General features: G+C 39.3%; 1 protein-coding gene across 1 annotated transcript in view; it reads left to right on the forward strand.

Annotated features, from left to right (window-relative positions):
• Nucleotides 1–22,441, forward strand: part of man1a1 (mannosidase, alpha, class 1A, member 1) — a 497,115-nt gene that overhangs the window by 241,482 nt on the left and 233,192 nt on the right. The window contains exon 4 of the mRNA XM_072251590.1: nucleotides 13,905–13,985. Within this exon, the coding sequence (XP_072107691.1) occupies nucleotides 13,905–13,985 (81 nt within the window). The remainder of the gene's footprint in view (nucleotides 1–13,904; nucleotides 13,986–22,441) is intronic.

The following is a 22,441-nucleotide window of genomic DNA, read 5'->3' on the forward strand; positions in this document are numbered from 1 at the left end:
GTGTCTTTGTAACATTTCTTCTGCCCTCCATGTGAGCATCTTCCAGCAGAGAGTTCCCCAAAAAGGAGCTGCTTGGGTATGCGCTCGTCTGGCATGCGGATGACCTGACCTGCCCACCGGGTCTGTGTTCTCATCAGCAGCGTGTGGACTGATGGCAGACTTGCTCTAGAGAGAACTTCAGTGTCTGGTACTTTGTCTTGCCATCTCATGCCTAATATTCTGCGAAGACAAGTCATGTGGAAATGGTTGAGCTGTCTTGAATGCCTTCGATACACAGTCCACGTTTCACAGGCATACAGGAGGGTAGTGAGTACCACGGCTCTGTAGACCTTCAGTTTTGTTGCTGGACTGATCCCTCGACGTTTCCATACAGTGGAGCGCAGTCTACTGAAAGCAGAACTTGCCTTTGCTATTCTGCAGTGAACTTCTGTATCAATGGTCAGTGCTAGGGACAAGATAAGTAAACTAGTCAACTGCCTGTAGTTTCTGTCCTTTGATTGTGATTTTCGGTTCTGTGTATGGTGCATGAGGAGCAGTCTGGTGCATGACTTCGGTCTTTTTGATGTTGATGGTGAGTCCAGAGTTGTCACAAGCCTTGGAGAATTTGTCCATATTAACTTGCAGCTCTGGCTCCGAGCCAGCATACAGGGCACAGTCATCAGTAAAGAGGAAGTCTCAGAACAGTCTCCTGTAGAGGAGGCCGTGGATAGACATGTCAGAATGGGAATGGGATGAGAATGGGACTTATCCGTGTAAGCGGAACAAGTGCTACACATGCCCTTACACTTCCTCGCTTACCACCATTCAGGGCCCCAAACAGTCCTTGCAGGTGAGGCAACACTTCACCTGTGCGTCGACTGGGGTGATATACTGTGTCCGGTGCTCCCGATGTGGCCTTTTATATATTGGCGAGACCCGACGCAGACTGGGAGACCGCTTTGCTGAACATCTACGCTCTGTCTGCCAGAGAAAGCAGGATCTCCCAGTGGCCACACATTTTAATTCCACATCCCATTCCCATTCTGACATGTCTATCCATGGCCTCCTCTACTGTAAAGATGAAGCCACACTCAGGTTGGAGGAACAACACCTTATATTCCGTCTGGGTAGCCTCCAACCTGATGGCATGAACATCGACTTCTCTAACTTCCGCTAGGCCCCACCTCCCCCTCATACCCCTTCTGTTACTTATTTTTATGCACACATTCTTTCTCTCACTCTCCTTTTTCTCCCTCTGTCCCTCTGAATATACCTCTTGCCCATCCTCTGGGTCCCCCCACCCCTTGTCTTTCTTCCCGGACCTCCTGTCCCATGATCCTCTCGTATCCCCTTTTGCCAATCACCTGTCCAGCTCTTGGCTCCATCCCTCCCCCTCCTGTCTTCTCCTATCATTTTGGATCTCCCCCTCCCCCTCCAACTTTCAAATCCCTTACTCACTCTTCCTTCAGTTAGTCCTGACGAAGGGTCTCGGCCTGAAACGTCGACTGCACCTCTTCCTAGAGATGCTGCCTGGCCTGCTGCGTTCACCAGCAACTTTGATGTGTGTTACTCTGAGTGACTGCTGACCAGTACCAGCAAATTGTTACTCACTTTACATTGAGTGCTGCAACAAGAACGCAGTATCCATTATCAAGAACCCCATTACACAGGCCATTCCTTCTTCTCACGACTTCCATCAGGCAGGAGGTATGGAAGCCTTGGGTTTCACACCACCAAGTTCAGGAACAATTATTACCCTACAACCATGAGGCTCCTGAACCAGTGTGGATAACATCATTCACTGCTATTCAAATGGATTTTACCACCTACAGACTCATTTTTAATGAGTCTCCACCTCATGTTTTCACTATTATTGTTTATTTCCAGTTTGCCATCTTTTACATACTGGTTGGTGGTCAATCTTGTCTGTATATGTACAGTTTTCTTAAAATTCATGCAGGTATTTGCAGGTATTTTTTCACCTGCAAGAAAATGAATCTGAAATTAGTGTATGGTAACATATATGTATTTTGGTAATAAAGTTACTTTGAACTTTTTCATAAGCGGTAATGCACCATAAGCTGGGTGCCAACTGCCGTAAGACAAGAAGAAGAAGAAGAACTTTTTCATAAAGATTCACATCAGATCTAGTAGGCTATGGACATGTTTTTAAATGAATACTTGATGTTTATTTCTTACAACTCTGGCAACATTTTCAATAGCTTATCAAAAATTGCTCTTCCTGTACAATCAAGGCTAGTACAATAAAAACTGCTTGCATTCAGTCTGAAGTTGTTTTCTCTCAAAGTTACCACCATTGACAATTGATATACCCCTGCTCTTGTGACAACTAATTTAAATGATTTTTGAATGCTTTCACCATTATTATCTCAGTATTTTCAATGTCTCTATGTGGACACTTTTAAACACTGTACCTCTCAAGGACTTGTCTGTGATTTCAGACACTGTCACTAGAAAGCTTCCACCAACTCAATTAACTTCCAACATTAGAGTTTCCTCACCTTAGCTGTATCAGAACATTGCTTGGAAGCCCTCAAGTTAATTTCAATGGAAGCGTTGTCATCATTGAATCTATAATGCCATCATTTTAGTTATCATTGATTATCACAAGTAAAGGCTTATGATCTGTTACTTGATTAAATTTGTCTATTAAAAAGTGATGAAATTTCTTGTTACTTAATATTATTCTAGGTGTTTCCTCATTGATATTGCCCGTTGCCTGTGAAATCCAATTTAGTGAGTACTTTTATCAAAGTTCAAAATGCATTTGTTATCAAAGTTTGCAAAAAGTGGTGGATGTCACCAAATACTATCCAGAGATTTATTTTCTTGCAGTCATTCACAGTTGAACAAAGAAGTACAATAGAATCAATGAAAATGACATACAGGATTGACAAACTGTGCAAATCCAAAGAGAAACAAGTAGTAGTAGTAATAAATAAATAATACTGAGAATATGAGTTGAGTTCATAGGTTGTGTTCAATGAACTGTTCAGTATTGTAGTGAGTGAAGTTGTCCACACTAGTTCAGGACCATTATGGTTGAAGGGTAGTAACTGTTCCCTGACCTGGTGATATGAGACCTAAGTCTCCTGTACCACCTCCCTGATGGTAGCAGTAAGAAGGAAGCACGGCTTGAATGGTGGGGATCCTTGATGATAGATGCTACTTTCTTGCGGTAGCGCTCTTTGTAGGTGTGCTCAGTAGTGGGAAGGGCATTACCTGTGATGAACTAGGCTGTATCCATCACTTTGTCACATGCTGTGAGCAGAATTAATGTGAAAAAGACTAAGGAGCTGGTGGTAGACCTGAGGAGAGCTAAGGTACCGGTGACCCCTGTTTCCATCCAGGGGGTCAGTGTGGACATGGTGGGGGATTACAAATACCTGGGGATACGAATTGACAATAAACTGGACTGGTCAAAGAACACTGAGGCTGTCTACAAGAAGTGTCAGAGCCGTCTCTATTTCCTGAGGAGACTGAGGTCCGTTAACATCTGTCGGACGATGCTGAGGATGTTCTACGAGTCTGTGGTGGCCAGTGCGATCATGTTTGCTGCTGTGTGCTGGGGCAGCAGGCTGAGGGTAACAGACACCAACAGAATCAACAAACTCATTCGTAAGGCCAGTGATGTTGTGGGGATGGAACTGGACTCTCTGACGGTGGTGTCTGAAAAGAGAATGCTGTCTAAGTTGCATGCCATCTTGGTCAATGTCTCCCATCCACTACATAATGTACTGGGTGGGCACAGGAGTACATTCAGCCAGAGACTCATTCCACTGAGATGCAACACTGAGCGTCATAGGAAGTCATTCCTGCCTGTGGCCATCAAACTTTACAACTCCTCCCTTGGAGGGTCAGACATCCTGAGCCGATAGGCTGGTCCTAGATTTATTTCATAATTTACTGGCATAATTTACATATTACTATTTAACTATTTATGGTTCTATGACTATTTATTATTTATCGTGCAACTGTAACGAAAACCAATTTCCCCCGGGGTCAATAAAGTATGACTACTACTACTACTACTACTTTTTGTAGGCTTTTCCATTATTGGGCATTGGTGTTTCCATAACTGGCTGTGATGCAACCAGTCATTACACTCTGTACTATACATAAGACATAGAAGCAGAATTAAGCCATCTGGCCCATCGAGTCTGCTCTGTCATTCAGTCATGGCTGATCCTTTTTTCTATCTCCTCCTCAACCCCAGTTCTTAGCCTTCTTCCCATAACCTTTGATGCCATGTCCAATCAAGAACCTATCAATCTCTACCTTAAATACACCCAGCGACCTATGTGGCAACAAATTCCACAAATTCACCACCCTTTGGCTAAAGAAATTTCTCCACATCTCTGTCTTGAAAGGGCATCCCTCTATCCTGAGGCTGTGCCCTCTTGTCCTAGACTCTCCCACCATAGGAAACATGCTTTCTATATCTACTCTGTCTAGGCCTTCCAACATTTGAAAGATTTCAATGAGATCCCCCCTCATCCTTCTGAATTCCAGCAAGTACAGACCCAGAGCCATCAAACGTTCCTCATACGATAACCCTTTCATTCCTGGAATCATTCTTGTGAACCTCCTCAGGACCCTCTCCAATGCCAGCACATCTTTTCTAAGATGAGGGGCCCAGAACTGTTCACAGTATTCAAAGTGAGACCTCATCAATGCCTTATAAAGCCTCAGCATCACATCCTTGCTCTTGTATTCTAGACCTCTTGAAATGAATGCTAAGATGGCATTTGCCTTCCTCACCACCTGCAAGTTAACCTTTACGGTGTTCTGCACAAGGACTTCCAAGTCCCTTTCCATCTCAAATTTTTTGGATTTTGAGAAACTTCTTTTCTTGAAAGAAGTTTGTCAGAGTTTCAGCTGACATGCAGAATTTGCACAAACCTATAAGAAATTAAATGCACGGCTGTGGTTTCTTTCAAATAGCATTTGCGTGCTGGTACCAGGACAGAACTTCTTATATGATAACTCCCAGAAATTTAAAACTACTGAACCTTTTCACCTCTGATCCCCTAATAAGCTTATGGACAGCAATTTCTTCCTTCTGTCATCAATATTCAGCTCTTGGTTTTGCTGTTCTAAAGTGAGAGGTTGTGGTTCTGGCACCACTCAGACAGATTTTCAATCTTCCTCCTAATCCTGCAAAGTTTAGAAACATACAGTACCGTGCAAAAGTCTAAGGTGCATATATAGCTAGGAGACCTAAGACTTTTGCACAGTACTGTAGTAATTTTATGTATTGCACTGTACTGCTGCAGCAAATAAAAATTCATGATACGTGTGTGATGATAGATCTGATTCTGATTATAAGACCATAAAATGTAGGAGCAGAAGTAGACCATTCGACCCATCGAGTCTGCTCCACCATTCAATCATGGACTGATCCAATTCTTCCAGTCATCCCCACTCCCCTGCTTTCACCCTACACCCTTTGATGCCCTGGCTAATCAAGGACCTATCTATCTCTACCTTAAGTACACCTAATGGCTTGCCTCCACAGCTGTTCATGGCAACAAATTCCATAGATTTACCCCCTCTGACTCCGCATCTCAGTTCTAAAAGGACGTCCTTCAATCCTGAAGTCGTGCCCTTTTGTCCGAGAATCCCCTACCATGGGAAATAACTTTGACACAGCTAATCAGTTAAGGCCTTTTAACATTCGGAACGTTTCTATGCAATCCTCCCTCATTCTGCTGAACTCCAGGGAATACAGTGCAAGAGCTGCCAGATGTTCCTCACACGGTAACAGGATTATGGGTCTCTATTTTGGATTGAGAGTAGGAAAGGGGCAGGGAGAGGGGAATCATGGTTGGAAAAAGTGGAAGGGAGAGGGGAGAGAGTGGGAAGCACCAGGAAGACATTCTGTAATGATCAATAAACCAACTGTTTGGAATCAAATGACCTTGCCTGGTGTCTCAGGGCTGAGGGTGTCTGCACCCCACCCTTGGCACTCCTTCTCTGCCATCTGTCCCACATCCCTTCTACGGCGCTCCATCTTCACCATTCCCAACATTCTTTGCTCCCGCAAGGTTTACAAACTCTCTCTCCGCTCCATATTGACAAATACAGTACTGTGCAAAAGTCTTATGCAACCTTTAGCTATATACATATGTGCTTCAGACTTTTGCATAGTATTTTATCTTGTGAAATGGGTGGTGGATATTGTACACCATTGTCCACTTGTCAAGTGGATATTGTCCACTTGATTTCATGTGACTTTGTAGTTTCCATGCATTCTTCCAGTGCTGTCTGCCTTAGCACAATTGTTATTGGTTGTTATACTCACTCTACTTCATTTTCATATGCATCCTATGTTGTTGTAGTCTCTCCAGTTCCTTCTCAATGTGAACATGTTGAGCATGCAGGACTACTTTTAAGTGACGTTTGACTGTGCGTTTAGTGGAGTGTGAATATACTGTTACGTCCGTGGAGCTATTTTTGATCATATTATCTTACTTTTCCAATAATTTGTTAATGTCAAATACATTTATTATTAAAGTATGTATACTACATACAACCTTGAGATTCATCTCCTTACAAGCAGCTACAAAACAAAGAAACCCAATAGAGCCCATTAAAAGTAGAAGACCATCAAACACCCAATGTACAGAGAAAAAAAAACAAACTGAAATTCACGGAACTTTGAAGTAGAGTGGTAAAAACTTTCATTCAATGTTCCTTAAATTACTGCAGCCAAGTCCATCCACTTCCAAGTTAATCTATCTTCAAACAAATGCAGAAAGTTAAGCAGCTCTATTTGCTGTTCATTGTGTGCATTTTGCCCAAAGTTTGTAAAACCTCAACGGAATAGGTTTTCAGTTTTACAGTGATTACTGTCAGTCATAGTTTTCTAGAATACATATTTTGGCTTGTTGTCAAATAGCTTGTGGAAGTATCAACTTCTGTGTCAATGCACTGATTGTTAAATCAACACCTTAGCTCAAAAGTACAATTTGTTGTTACTTCCTGTGGCTTTGCTAAATTACGATCACAGTCCTCATGAGCTGTCAAACTATGAAGTCTGATTATCTTGTAACATCGGGCTTTGTTAAAAATTTGACTATGGACTACCCATGATGGCCAAAATTCCCTTTCATTCTTGGACTCTACTTCCATTGACAATATCACACACCAGTTCAAATGTCAGGTTTTGTGTTGTCACAAGCTTTGAACAGGGAGGAGCAACAAATAATTAGGATGGCAAATGGCATTTTTTGTTTATATTGTAAGAGAGCTGGAGTTAGAATATAGTGAAGTGTTGTTTCAGTGATACAGGATATTGGTAATACAAAGACTTTGGTCACTTTATTTATATAAGAAAGAAAATACTGGGATTGGAGGTGACACAAAAGAGATTCAATAAACTAATCCCTCAGATTATAGCATTGTCCTATCAGGGGCAGCTAAATGAATTAGATTTAAATTAAATTAAATTTTGTAGTGTCAAGGAATGACAGATGATCTTGGTGATATAAATGGGGGAACATGACAGGTTTTTATTAGTGAGTGGAACTCAAAAGAGGAGATATAGTTCTATGATTAGGGGATGTGATTTAAAACTGAGACTTATTGCAGAGAATGATGAATCTCTGATTTCCTCTCCCTCCGTCCCTCTCTCCCCTGCAGTGTATTGGTAACTAGATCATTGAGAGTATTTAACAAAGAAGTAGATAAATTCTTGAAAGTTTGGGAAATGGAGGGTGATGCGGAAGCAACACTACAATTAAAAAAAAGTTGATTACTGGACCAGATTAGCCATGATCCATGATCCTATTGAATGGCAGGGACGAACTGAATGACCTATACCCTCTCATCTTGACAGATTTGTTTCTATATAAGCAAATCTCATCTCTTAAGGCAGAAAGTAAAAAGGCATTAAAATGGCAATGCATGGATCAGTTCGTAAATGAAGCAATGTCTTCACTAAATGTCTTGCCTTGTTTCTGCCACCTTAACTAATATCAAAATGTTCAATTATTTTTAGAATTCAAATCAAAGTCTAATGCTTGTTTCTGTTCAAGGCATCTTTTGGCTTTTTTAATTAAGTGCAATCGTGAACAATAGCCAGATTAGTAATGCTGATCAAGTCAACTAGTTCCCAAAAAGAACTCTGATAGGCCAATCAGATGATTCACTGCTGCTCAGAGAACAGGCACAAGAGCCACTAGCCTCTGTACCCCAGAAACACACCTGAGCGGTGCGGCGGAGGTACATGACCTGATCTGAAAGCACCATGTTGACTCAAAACAGATCGTGTTCACAGTGGAACAGCTTGGTCAAGGATGGGGTGATCAGCACTGATGGACAAATTATACCTCCACTACCCCAATGGTAGTTTGGCTTACACACACTTTGGAAATTTTCTGATTGTGCCCAACTCTGCTTCTGACCCATCCTCTGTCAAGAATGATGTACTTTTCATGCTCTCATATTGTGTCATTTTGGGTTAATCGGTGAAAAACCAGCACCACTGCTTGTTGGTGCTTGCTCATTTATGCATCCTTGTTTGCTTTTTGTAGCCTAACTAAATTTGATTCCATTGACTAACGTCAGTACTGCAAGTTCACTTCATACTTGTTTAGCTAGGGTTAATCATATTTTCAAACAATCCTCTGACATCAACATTGTCACCTTGTAATGTGTTCTGTATGAATTTGAGCAATACAAAGGACAGATATTCAAAAGATTTGCATTGTTACATGTTAAGTGTCCAAGTTCTTGAAACATTTTGGGAAGTATTACAGTACATTGTTTGAGAACCAGTCACACCATATGACCTTGCAGTTTGTTCTCTCTTGTGCGCTCTCTCTCATTCTCTCAACATATATGCTTAATAACATCCTTAAAAGGTATATTATTTTTTCACTTTTAACTTGTATATAGGAATGACATGAAACATTATACAATCTTTTATATTACAATGTGCAAATTGCTTTCGCGATATAATAGCTTAAAATTTCATTGGGTGGAGCACCTTGCAATGATTTATGATTGGTTTAAAAGGTATCAATGCAATAATTGCTTAACTTTGGTGATTGATCATAATTATAGAATGTAGTCAGCAACTAAAGCCAGTTTGCAGCTTCTGATGTATACTTATTTGCCACAACTTGTTGGAACTAATGTTGACATATAGTAATAGGTGCATTATCTTGCTGAACTTACCCCAGCTCAATATGAATAACTGATTTAATTTGCAAGCTCTTGATCTCCATGAGTGGTATGAAACTAGGTATGATTCAGCTGATAATGAACTCATCGCATTTTACCAATCGTTAAAACTACATTCCATCTCCCCACTATTTTAAGGGTGCAGGTTCAACAATTGAAAAAATATGGAGAAAGAAGGGAAGGACAACACAGGAGAGGTTATTAAAGTCTCCAGAATGGGGAAAAAAAAGACAGTTTATGAAAGATAAGAATTTAACTTTAGGCAATATCCAGACAAAGTTGAGAAGAGAACGGGTCCATATAGGATTGAAGGTGTTATATTTGAGCAGATGAATTATATGAAACACAATGGATGAGGTTATGGTGCAGTTAGAAATTGACAGCTATGAGATTGTGGCCATCAGTAAAGCTGTGGCTGAAAGAAGATGACAGCTTGGACATTTACATCCACAGATATATAGTACATCCTACCAAAAGGGTGGGTAGGCAGCAGGAGTGGGTTGTCTCTGTTGGTAAAAAAAAATGAAATCAAATCCTTGGTAAGAAGTGGCGTAGGACCAGAAGTTGTAGAATCCTTGTGGGTAGAATTATGAAACTGCATGGACAAAAGGACCCTGATGGGAGTCGTTATAGAGGCCTACAAATAGTAGCCAGACTGTGGGGTACAAACTGCTACTGGAGATTTTAAAAAAAAGGGGTATTTAAGAAAGACAGTGTTACAGTAGTCATAGGGGACTTCAATATATAGATAGACTGGGAAAATCAAGTTGGTGCTGGATCCCAAGAGAAGGAATTTGTAGAACGTCTACATGATTGCTTTTTAGAGTAGCTTGTGATTGAGCCCACTAAGGGAAAGACAATTCGGGATTTGGTGTTCAGCAATGGATCTGATTTGATTAGGGATTTTAAGGTAATAGGACTGTTAAGAGGTAGTAATCATAATAAGATAGAACTCATTCTACAGTTGAGAAGGAGACGCATAAATCAGATATATCAGTACTATGGTTGAGTAAAGCTAACTTCAGAGGCCAAAATGGATTTGAAGGGAAGATAAGCAGGGAAGAACTTGGAGAAAACAGATAATTTTATCCCAAAGAAGAAACATTCAAAAGGGAGGATCAGTCATCTGTGGCCAACAAGGGAAGTCAAAGCCAACATAAAAGCAATATAGCAAAAATTAGCAGGAAATGAAGGGTTTGGGGAGCTTTTAGAAAACAATAGAAGACAACTAAAAACATAATAATGGGAGAAAATGTGACTTATGAAGATAAGTTAACTAATAATATAAAAGAGAACAGTAATTAAAAGTTATTTTCAGATTATGTAAAGAGTAAAAGAGGCAAGGATGGACATTGGACTGCGGGGAAAATGATGCTGAAGAAGTACTAGTGGGAAACTAAAAAATGGCAGATGAACTGAATAAGTATTTTATGTCAGTATTCACAGCGGAAGACACCGGAAATACATGTGCGGTGTTTGAGAGAGGGCAGAAGTGAGTGAGGGGTGGGACTTGAGCAGAGAAGTTTTGAATGGCCTCCAGTTTACAGAGAGCGAAATGTTGGAAGCTGGCTATGTACACGTTGGCATAGCTACATTCAGTGTTAATAAAAGAATTATATGAGTTTGAGTCGTACATGAGCTGATAAAGTGCCAGTGCTTGGCAGTGTTCCAGAGGTGAAAATAAGTGAATGCATATGAAATCAGAAATTCAGCCCAGTGTCAAACATGACATCACGATTGCAAGCAGTCTGTTTCAAACAGTTTTCAAACTAGCTGAAAATGATGTACTTGGTGTCTTCTTAACACCTAGTGGATGTCAAATAAACAGTTTGACGCTTTGGAGATTGTAAAGGGATCCGGAGAGGTAAAGCAGAGTTACATTTGTATTTCAAATAAAACCGAGCAGAATGGTACATTTGTTCCTGTCACAAGGTGTACACTGGATGAGAATTTTAAGAAGGGTCAGAGCTCTTCTGTCCCAATCATTGTATTTCGTTAGTAACTTTGGTCAAAGGTGTTTGGTGTTGTGGCAGGGGTAGAAATCTAAATGGAGGAATATAAATAAGCACTTTTATGTAATATGGGCATTAATTAATGTGAAGGTTCTGAAAAAAATAGATGTGGCAGTATATCTCAGGATGAGGAAGTCCTGTCCTGATGGTCCAGACCCAATTCTATAGTTCACATTGTTTATAGCAGTCTGATTTCTGGATGGATAAAGAACTGCCATGAAGCAAGAAATTTTAATCCAGTTATTTAAATCCTCATGGTGTGGCAAACATACTCCCATTGGTAGCTTGAGAATGGTGCCTAGAATAAAAACGTGTAAAAGGAACAAAATTAATATTTACACCACTGAAATCAGTGATTTCATGTAAACTGGGAAAGCCTGCTGTGAATTTAATTTGTTTTTGTTTTAAATTGTGATTTATACATTATTTTTGTGTGTTTCATATACTCTTAGTGGCCACTTAAGTAGCTACCTATGATACCTAATTAAGTGGCTACCTGGAGTATGTTCATAGTTTTCTGCTGCTGTAGCCCATCCACTCCAAGCATCAACTGGTTGTACATTTAAAGATGTTCTTCTGCACACCACTGTCGCAATATGTGGTTATTTTAGTTACTGTTATCTTCTTGACAGCTTGAGCCAGTCTGGCCATTCTCCTCTGACCTTTCTCATCAGCAAGGTGTTGCTGCACACTGAGTTCTGTTCTCTGGATTTTTTGTTGTTGTTTTTTTGCATCTTTATATGTAAACTCTAGAGACTGTTGTACATGAAAATCTCAGGAGATCAGCAGTTTCTGAGGTACTCAAACTACCTTGTTTGACACCAACAATCATTCTACAGTCAGAGTCACCTAGATAACATTTCATCTGCATTCTGATGTTTGGTCTTAACAATACCTGAACCTCATGGCCATGTCTGCATTCTTTTATGCATTGAGTTACTTCCACACGATTAGCTGGTTAGATATTTGCATTAATGAGCTGATGTACCAAATAAAGATGCAACTGAGTATGCACTACCTGTCAGACCATTTTAACTGTATTGCAGAAGTGTTTTAACGTGTGTGTATGCAACAAGAAAGATGAGTGGGGGGTTCAACAAATGTACCTGTCATCAAATTCAATGCCTGTGAGCATGGTGGAAATCTCTGCCTGAAACAAAAATAACTTGAAAGTGCATTTGTGTTTTTTTTTGTTAAAATGAATGTCTAACATTTAGCTTAAAATGATTTCTCTTGAGACTGTATCATTATCACTCCTCTCAAAGAGTTCACTAGCCTTCAAAAAACTGGATCCCTTTAATCCAGATTCAAACACATATGTGTTCTGTAAGTGATTCTTTTAATCATGTTTACTCCAGTGTAAATACTGAAGATAATTGTAAATAAAGTTCTCTCTAATAATCTAACATTGGCAATAATGGAAGGCAAAAAGCCTGTTTACTTATTTTAGAGTATTTGAATTTGGAATAACTAAATACAGAGAATTCTGGTATTGGTTTGTTGTTGTCACATGTACCAAAATACAGTGAAAAGCTTGTTTTAAAATGCGAACAACAGGAATTCTGCAGATACTGGTCTCGGCCTGAAACGTCGTCTGTACCTCTTCCTAGAGATGCTGCCTGGCCTGCTGCGTTCACCAGCAACCTTGATGTGAAAAGCTTGTTTTTTGTTTGGTTTATGCAGCTCAAATCATTACACAGTACATTGAACTTGAATGAGGTAACAATAAAAAGGTAGAATAAAATATAAAACCCATGGAAAAAGTTGCAGTATGGGTAAATGATGATGTGTAAGATTGTAGCTTGGTAGATTATGAAATGAAGAGTCCATCTTATTGTTCAAGGTATCTGTTCTAGAGTCTGATAACAAGGGGGTAGAAGCAGCCCTTGAGCCTGGTGGTACATGCTTCAAGCTTTTGTATTTTCTACCCATTGGGAAAGGGGAGGAGAGGGAATATCTGGGGTGGGTGGGGCCTTTGATTGTGGTGGGGGCTTTACTGAAGTATGGAGAAGTATAGACAGAGTCCATAGAGTGGAATTTTTGCAATAAACTTACGCATTTGCATCAGGTGACAAGCAATGTCTGCTGGAAGAGTGATAAATATGTCACACTTTTCAGTTTCTAAAGCTTTACTTTTAAGCAAGATGCTGCTCAAAATAGAAGTAGCATTGGTGATTTCCTTAATAACTTTAAAGATTGTTTAATGTCATTTCATGTAGCCGAGTGTAAAGGAATAAATTATTACTCTGGATTCGATGCAGTCCAAAAAAGTGGTTGTAACTCCTTTGCACTACCAAAAGAAAGAATTAAAAAATTAATGATTTGTCACTACGAACACTATTTGGGTTTGTGCACTCATGTTGAAACCTGGCTCCATGACTTGACTGCACCAGTACTTTGGCCAGACACATTTTCAGTTGAGCTTAAAGACTTGGGTCCCAACCAAAGTTTTCTGGATTTCAGTTTCGTGCATGAGGTTTCATTTAGGAAATGAGTGGAATAGTTTCAGTTTTCAGTCTGGAAATAAAGTTATTTCACTTTAATGTTAAAATAATATAAACTTGTTAGCCATGAAGAAATTCAAATACTATGCCATTCATTTAGAAATCCTGCCTCAGAAAATTGTCTTGCATGTGAACAATTACTTTTGTAGAAATGGTCCACTTTGTTCCATCTTAAGAGCATTTTTCTTTCTTTTCTCAGAATGCAGAAGTTTCAGTTTTTGAAGTGAATATCCGTTTTGTTGGAGGGCTCCTTTCTGCTTACTACCTGACTGGTGAAGAGGTAAGCACCACTAAGCATGATAACTTCATGAAAGTATTTGAATTCTAACCTGAATATTTGTATTGAACTGCTCATGTGAGTGCTGGCAACTGAAGCTGATGCAGATGTGTTTGGTCGAACATTATAAAACCTTGCCTGACTTAGTGGCGAGCTTTTGTAGCGTGCTACCAAGCAACTATGAGATAGATATTGTTGGTTTAGGTAACAGACTTAGATCTTAAATTAAAAGTTTAGGAGAATGTCTGGAATATCTGGATCCAAGCACCACACACACACAATGCTGGAGGAACTCAGCAGGCCAGGCAGCGTCTATGGAAAAGAGTACAGCCGACGTTTCTGTCCTGAAGGGTCTCAGGCCGAAACGTCGGCTGTACTCTTTTCCATAGATGCTACCTGGCCTGCTGAGTTCCTCCAGCACTTTGTGTGTGTTGCTTGGATTTCCAGCATCTGCAGATTTTCTCTTTTCTTTGTGATTGGAATGTCGTGATTGTTGATTGAACTTGACTTTGAATCTGACAAGGATTCTGACATGTCCTGCTTGATTTTTAATAGTAGGAATACTCGGAGTAGAAAATAGTGGTGAAAGTTAGAAAGATGGGATGTTCATTGAACTCAGTTAGATTGGCCTGCTTGCAATTGGAATGCTATCTCCTATCTAAGTTAATTTCAAGTCTTTTAATGATTTGTAATTAACATCTGTTTTTGGAATATCTATAGTGTTCTCGTAAATTAAATTAGTTGTTCTTTTTGGGTTTTTTTCTAATTGTCTCTTTGAATTGCTAATTGCACACAATTACTTCATTCTGTTAGATGCAAACACATGAACTGTGTACCTCTTTTGCAAACATATGTCGTAATTCCTTAAGATGAGAAATTTCTAACAGCAGATCCCCCAAAAATTAATAAGTTTGAGAAATAAAATACATTGATTCAAGTTAAGATCAGGAAGTAAAGGATTATTCTTTCTGGTTGAGATTATTGGAAAAGAAAATACCTTTAGTATTTTGTTTTGAATGTGAGCTGCAATTTTCTATTTTTCTTTGAAGAATAAAACTGCCTGTGTCCTTGATGTTCTACTCCTAGTTACATGGTCTGAAGTTGGCAACAGGCAGGTGTAAACAGCAGATGTTAGTCCTGAAGTATTGAGCAAGTGCTCAGGTTTGATGTCCTCTTACAGCAATGCAAAAATCTCTGTGGCATTTGAAAGATTGTTGGCAAAAAGCAGTGAGAATTAAAATTTTGTTACCTAACTGTAAGATAGGTTCTGGAAAGAGTATTTCTTTGCGGATAACAACTGAATATTCTACGCAGAATAATTATTTTTGTTGATTTTTATTTTTCCCAATATCTTTGTTCATATTCTCTCTAAAAAAATGTAAAATAGAAAAAATAGATATAGATAATTTTTCAGTGTTCATTTGAAATGAGCTCACTCTTGTGAAGAAGAAGCTGGTGGTGACTTCTTTAAAAAATTCGCCATCTACCTAGGAGCATTGTTCAGGCTGGTGGCTCTCTCTGGCTTGACATATGGCAGAATTATAAATGCACCCAATATTATGCAACCTAAATGTAAATTAGATGTAACACACCATTGCATTTAGTAATTGCCTATTATCAACAAAATGGTCTACTTTCCATCTTTTCTGTTGATTTACTGATTAACCTATTTAATAAAAATAGTTTATCTTCTGGAAGGTGCTTGGATAAGAAATGATTATTTGCAGAGGACTAAAATTGATATTGAAGACAAGAACCACCTACATTGGGTTAATATTGGAAATAAATGCATAGAAGTATAATTTTTGAATGGAGTGAAAATACCTGTTGTTTCATAGCATCAGAGGTTTAAAAAGGTAAAGTTCTTCCCCAGGCCTTGTTTGGCGCATCGGTTGGCAATCTTGCCATGTCTTTAACGTTTGTCTATTTTACGAGGCTGAGGTGCTAACTCAACGCTTAACCCAGCGCAGATGGAAAACGTGCAAGGAGCCAGCTGGAATAGAACCTGGGACCTTTTGTTCCGAAGTCTGGCGCAGATGCCATTAACCACCAACAGACACAGCATCAAAGAAATCACAGAAAATTATCAAGCAACTTTTTTTTTGCGTGTTGCTTGAAATTCCAGCATCTGCAGATTTCCTCGTTTACAGAAAATTATCAGAATGTTATGCTATCCCTGTTAAATCCAGGTATTGCAATTTCAATTATCTCGTTCTTTCAGTGTTTCTTTTTAATAAAGATTAGGTAGATTGATAAAATTCTCTAGGGTTTTAGAATTAAAGTCACTGGGGTCTTAGCTTGTTGACTTTACATTATGGGTTAACACTTCTGACTCCTTATCCTTATCAAATATGTGAGCTTGTTCTTGGCAATATTCTGTGAAGTTTAGCAATTGTCATTAAGGTATTTTAATGTACAATGAAACAAAGAAACATGCACTGTATCATCTTAATGGCACATGTGTTGTGGATTATTTTCTGTGTGATGTCAATCCAATGCAGTGTCTTGTTCTAGAGCAGGTTCCGATGGTGGTGTGATGTACTGACTTCATGTGTGTTGTGTCAGTCTGCATCAGAAGAGGAACATGTAGTCAATGGGCTAAAACACATGGAAGTTAAAAATGTATTGATGTCTGAAATTGATACAGAATATTGAAATATGTGTAATGTGAGAGCCAATAAGTGTGCTGTATTCCTAATAGATTTTGAGAATTATAGTGAATTAATTTAACAAGCTTTTTCCTAGTTCTCAGTTTGGAAGAAAAATGGTTCTAATGGGAAATTGATTTTGAATCTTAGCATTAATCTAATTCTAATTTTACAATTTCTAGTCTTATAACAAAGCTTAATAAGGGATTCAATTCTGGTGAAGCTTCTCACAGGAACTTAAGAGCCTAAAAGGAAAAAAAAGAAATTGCATTTGCATTGAACATTTTAGAAGGTGACTATTAGTTAGCTCTTCAGGTGATTACAGCTATGGAATGCTTACTTCCTACTTATTGTTGCATTTGTTCCTCACGGGATATATTTCCAATTGCAAATACATGAACTCAGGTCTCCAAGATCTTTGCCACTAAGCCTTGATAGGTATATTGTCATGGGAGGGTGTGATATGGGTTAGCTAAGCAACTTTACACCTCACTCCAGAATAAACTAGATGGAATGATGTTCATCATTGTTAGATACATGGGTTATGACCAAAGAAAACGATGTCTGGAGTCGCATAGCACTTCAGTGCAAGGCTGTTTATTTGTTGCGTCAAAAATCAAGTTTATAAAAATTAGCGAAAACAGTGAAAGGAGAACTGACAATATTCACAAAAACATATCTACCAGAAACCACAATGATAGTTCCGTACATATACTTGGCCTGTGTGAACTCCTGGCAGCCCCGATCTTTCTCTCATACTTTGGGTGATCAGCTCCTATTTTTTACACTAGGACATACCATCTTTAGCCGGCTGGTTGTGTAGTGGCATCAGCGCCGGACTTCGGAGCGAAGGCTCCCGAGTTCGAATCCAGCCGGCTCCCTTGCATGCTTTCCACCCGTGCTGGGTTGAGCGCGAGCTATCAACTCGGCCTCGTAAAAATAAGAAAGCCGGCTAAAAAAAAAATGCCATTGTGACAGCGTCCCAATGACTCCACTCGGAGTTAAGGGCTTTCTTCTTCTTCTTCTTCTTCTTCTTCTTCATACCATCTTTAATTACTAACAAAGTTAACCTAAGGCTACACATGAATTAGAATATGATGCACCCCACAGTGTAGTTACATTCATATTAGAAAATAAGTAGAAGTATCTATCTTAAATACAGTACTCAGACAATATATACACATTTACATATCTCTATTACTAAAGAAATGGAATATTCTGCAGTGTATGGCAGGAAAGACACCATTAAGCCAGTCCGAGTTCATCAACTCAGTTTAGGATTCATTATGTGAGTGGACTGGAGAAGACATCGAGTAGAAGATATAGAGGCTTGAGAACATGCCATCAGGCTCAAGAACAGCTTCTATTCTGCTCTTGAAAGGCCTCTTTTATGCTGATGATTAATTCCTGGTCTTTCAGTCTGCCTTATTATGACACTTGGACTTTATGTGTTTACTTGCACTGTTGCTTCTCTCTGACTGTAACTCTATATTCTGTTTTTTTTTCCTTTCCTTTTGTACTGCCTTGAAGCACTTGCATGTGGAATGATCTGTAAGCAAAAGTTTTTCCACTATATGTTGGTAAAAGTAATTGGAATAAACCAAATTCCAGCTAAACATTTTCAGCTGGGAAAATTGGCTGCTTGGAAAGTAACGAGGGTGTACTTTTGGTTCTGAAAGTTTGGATATGAAACTTTGAGAGGCAGGATTGAACAGACTTGCAGCTAGGAAGTGGTGGTCATTCATATTCTTTAACACTGAGATGGACACAGGTTTCAACAATAACTCAGAATAAGCCCAGATACCCTTTAGCCACTGATCTCATGCAGTGTCATCGCTTTGCCATCCACCCCAATAAAAATAATATTTTCCTTAAACAAAACAAAGTGAAATAACTCTTCTATCCTCTCAGAGTTTCTAACAGTTAGTTGCAAAAATAGTGATGAGGCATTACTACCTGCATGTCACAATGATATTTCCTCAAGTAGCCCTATGGTTTATCAAGTATAGGAATATATCTTCAGGCATTATCAGCAATAAATTATCTTTCTGCAAACATACTTCTAACCGTTATTATACTTGTCTTTGCATTTTATCCTCCCCAATTGTACTGCAAAATGTTTCTTCATATTCTATTAAAAGTTACAATGATAGAAAATCACTTGTCCCCAGTCCATCAATTTTATTTTCTTTCTGCTCCACACAACCACCCTCATGATTCTGTGCTGCATAAGTTGACCACTACAATGCTACAACTGTCCACAGTTCATCTTTGAAGAGATTTCAGTATGTGAGGCACTGAAGGTTCACAAAAGTTCTGGTACTATTAGGATGTAATGGTAGATAATCAAAAACAAATCAAAAAATAAAACTCCTTTCCATTTGGTTCACTTATTCTACAGGTGATCATGAAAGTTCAGAAGAGTAAAACCAGACTGATAACAAGAGATTGACTGTTCAGGACTAATTGTTCAGAAAGAACCAGAGATTGTGAGCAAAACACTGGTTAGCAGCCTTGTGGTATTAGTTTTCAGTAGTTTCGTAAATGAGTTAGGTGAGTTGTATACAAAGTTTGCCAGAAATGGGCTTCTGTTAATACCTTGCATAAAGAAGCAAGGCGAACATTGATTCAGCATCCGAGAGGAAATCAAGAGTTTTTCACAAATACAACTATTTTGCCTTTCCCAAAGGATTGCTGGATGGAGAAATGAGGCTTGCTGGGATAGAGGTCACGTGATGATTAAATAACTTTGTCAGTGAGCTGGACTTTTCCTTCCCTTAGGGTGTGTATATGAGGATATTTAGATAAGAGCCTAAAATTTCTGCTGATGATGAGAGCAGAGATAAGCAGCTGCAAATACCAAAACCATGTTTTAACACCTGTAATCTGAAGCTGGCACATTTAACCTTGTATGACTTGAATTTTATTTATACACCAGGTGTAGTACTAAATATCAGACTGGACTTTAATTTAATTAAAATCCAGTCAAAATCAATGAACATCAAATAAATTTGTACAGTCTCTGCCTCGATTAAATGGTGACAGGTTCACAAGGTTATACATCCAACTGCCTAAAAAGGCCACTTAAAAAAAAAATGTGAGGCCTGAGAAATGAGTATCATCAAAGTTCAAGGTTAATTTATCATTAATGTGCATATATGTTACCATATGCTACCTTGCGATTCATTTTATTGCAGGTATTTACATGAGAATTTTACAATGACTGACAAACAACTAATGTGTAAAAGAAGACAAATAAATAATAGTAAGAACCTGTTGTAAAGAGTCCTTAAAAGTGAGTCTGTGGGTCATAGGATCAGTTCTGAGTAGCGGTGAATCAAGTTATCCACATTGGCTTCTAGAGCCTGTCGGTTGTAGGGTAATAACTGTTCCTGAACTTGGGTCCTAAGGCTTCCTGAGGATTGTAGCAACAAATGTGGTACTGTCCTGCTTTAATGACCAAATTTGTTGAACCACAAAAAATAATTTGTTCTTCATTTACCAAGTTAAGGGGTATTCATTGACCTTACACCATGTTAGAAAAACATTACCAACAATGATGACCGGAAACAGAACCAACGTGTTCGTTGAATCCTCGTACTGAATTTGAATATCTTACTGCATTTTCATAACCTTGCCACCACCGGACCAAAATTACGTGATTTTTATGTGACAGTCAAATTAAGACTAAAATTCCAAGTATTTTGAAGATGGGGTGGGGGGGGGTAGAATGGGGGTTGAGTGTGGAAAGTAGAATCATAGAGCTTCTTTCGGCAACTGAAATCAGTCTAGGAGATCACTGTATCTCATAGTTCAATGAAGTACCAACCTTTTGTTCAGGCTAATCTTTCTCAGCCTGAAACAAGTCCGTTTCTTGCTTAAAGGAATTAAAGGAATTAACATTTATTGCATCATCCACATTATAGAGACACCATTTTCTCAGACAAGAGATAACAAACCTTATGCTACATAAAATTGTAGCTCCTGCTTGATGCCACTCTTCACTAAACTCTCTTTTCTCACTTATTTAATTATTCATTTCAATGCAATCTGGTTCCTTTGTCCCGCTTCTTCTGGTGGATGGAGCATAGGTGCTCAGTGAAGTGATCTCCAGGGGTGCAGTGCTAGCTGGAGTGCATCCGGCACATCTTTAAGAAAAAAGCCGAAATAAACAAGCTAATTAATTAGGTGCTGTGCAGGGTGATTTGAATATCTCAGAAACTGCTGATCTCCTGGGATTCCTATGCACAACAGACTCTGGAGTTTACAAAGCATGGTGCCAAAAACAAAAAAAAAACATCCAGCGAGTGGATTTAACAAGATGTTTACAGGAGGCCGCACCGGATACAGTAGATGAACCCAACAGACTCAGAGGTGAAGTGTGGCCTCACCTGGAAGGACTGTTTGGGGCCCTGAATGGTAGTGAAAGAAGAGATGCAGGGGCAGGTGTAGCGCTTGTTCCACTTGCAAGGTTAAGTGCCAGGAGAGGGATTAATGGGGAGGAACGAATGGACAAGGGAGTCATGTAGGGAGTGATCCCTGTGGAAAGTGGGTGGAGGGAAAGATGTCAGCCAGAAGAAGCCCAATTTACCCATTTTAATTCCACTTCAATTTCCCATTCCAATATGTCCATCCATGGCCTCCTCTACTGTCACAATGAGGCCACACTCAGGTTGGAGGAACAACACCTTATATTCAGTGAGTGTATCCTCCAACCTGTTGGCATGAACATCTATTTCTCGAACTTCTGGTAATGCCCCCTCCCCCTCCATTCCCCATCCCCTCTTCCCTCTCTCACCTTATCTCTTTGCCTTCCCATCACCTCCCTCTTGTGCTCCTCCCCTTTTTTCTTCCATGACCTTCCGTCCTCTCCTATCAGATTCCCCCTTCTCCAGCCCTGCATCACTTTCACCAATCAATTTCCCAGCTCTTTACTTCATCCTTTGTCCTCCCAGTTTCACCTATCACCTTGTGTTTCTCCCTCCCCTCCCCCTGACCTTTAAAAGCTACTACATATCTTTTTTTTCTCCAGTCCGGCTGAACGGTCTCAGCCCAAAACGTCGACTGTACTCTTTTCCAAAGATGCTCTCTGGCCTGCTGAGGGCTTCCAACATTTTGTATGAATATGTCTGGACTCTTTCAAAGACGAATGGCTGTCTGTGCAAAGACGAATCTCGGGGTGCATACTGCATACATATCTTGCTAATAAATGTGCTTTGGATCGAATCTTGAGTTAATATTTGGCTTATATGATCAACAAACCAATGATTCTGGTTGTTTTTGAGCTTTGCGTTCATGCAGTGGCTACAATGTAAAGAAAAGGCATTGAGTCAAAGTCAGCAGTGTGCAATTTGTTCATGCTGTTTTAAAATAGTAAATTTAAAATTTGACTAACTATAAAAAGTCATCATCTTTATAGATTCAGATTTGTTAAATGAAGCATATGCTTAGGGCTGCAAAAGTACTTACAATTTATCTGTTGTTCTGACTTGTGATTAAAATCGTACAGTTTAGTTTCGTATCCTGATTTTGCTTTTTGGTCATTCTGGATGAACCTGTATGGTTGCACTATGTTGTAATTCTTGTTTGTATCTCTCTATCTCCCATGGTGTTTCATGCAAAAAGTTGAGCAGTGGTTTGTAGATAATGATGTTTGTTTTGGCTCTCCATTGCACGTAACACTCTATTTTTCTTTCCATTAAAGTCAATAGAAAGGAGAATGGAATGGAGTATAATAGGCAGAAAATTCAGTACCCCACGTTTACTCCCAAGGAATGAAGCGTGATTAACGTTTTATTCCACATTCAATAC

The sequence above is a fragment of the Mobula birostris genome, chromosome 2 (assembly GCF_030028105.1).
Source record: "Mobula birostris isolate sMobBir1 chromosome 2, sMobBir1.hap1, whole genome shotgun sequence".
Taxonomy (NCBI): Eukaryota; Metazoa; Chordata; class Chondrichthyes; order Myliobatiformes; family Myliobatidae; genus Mobula; species Mobula birostris.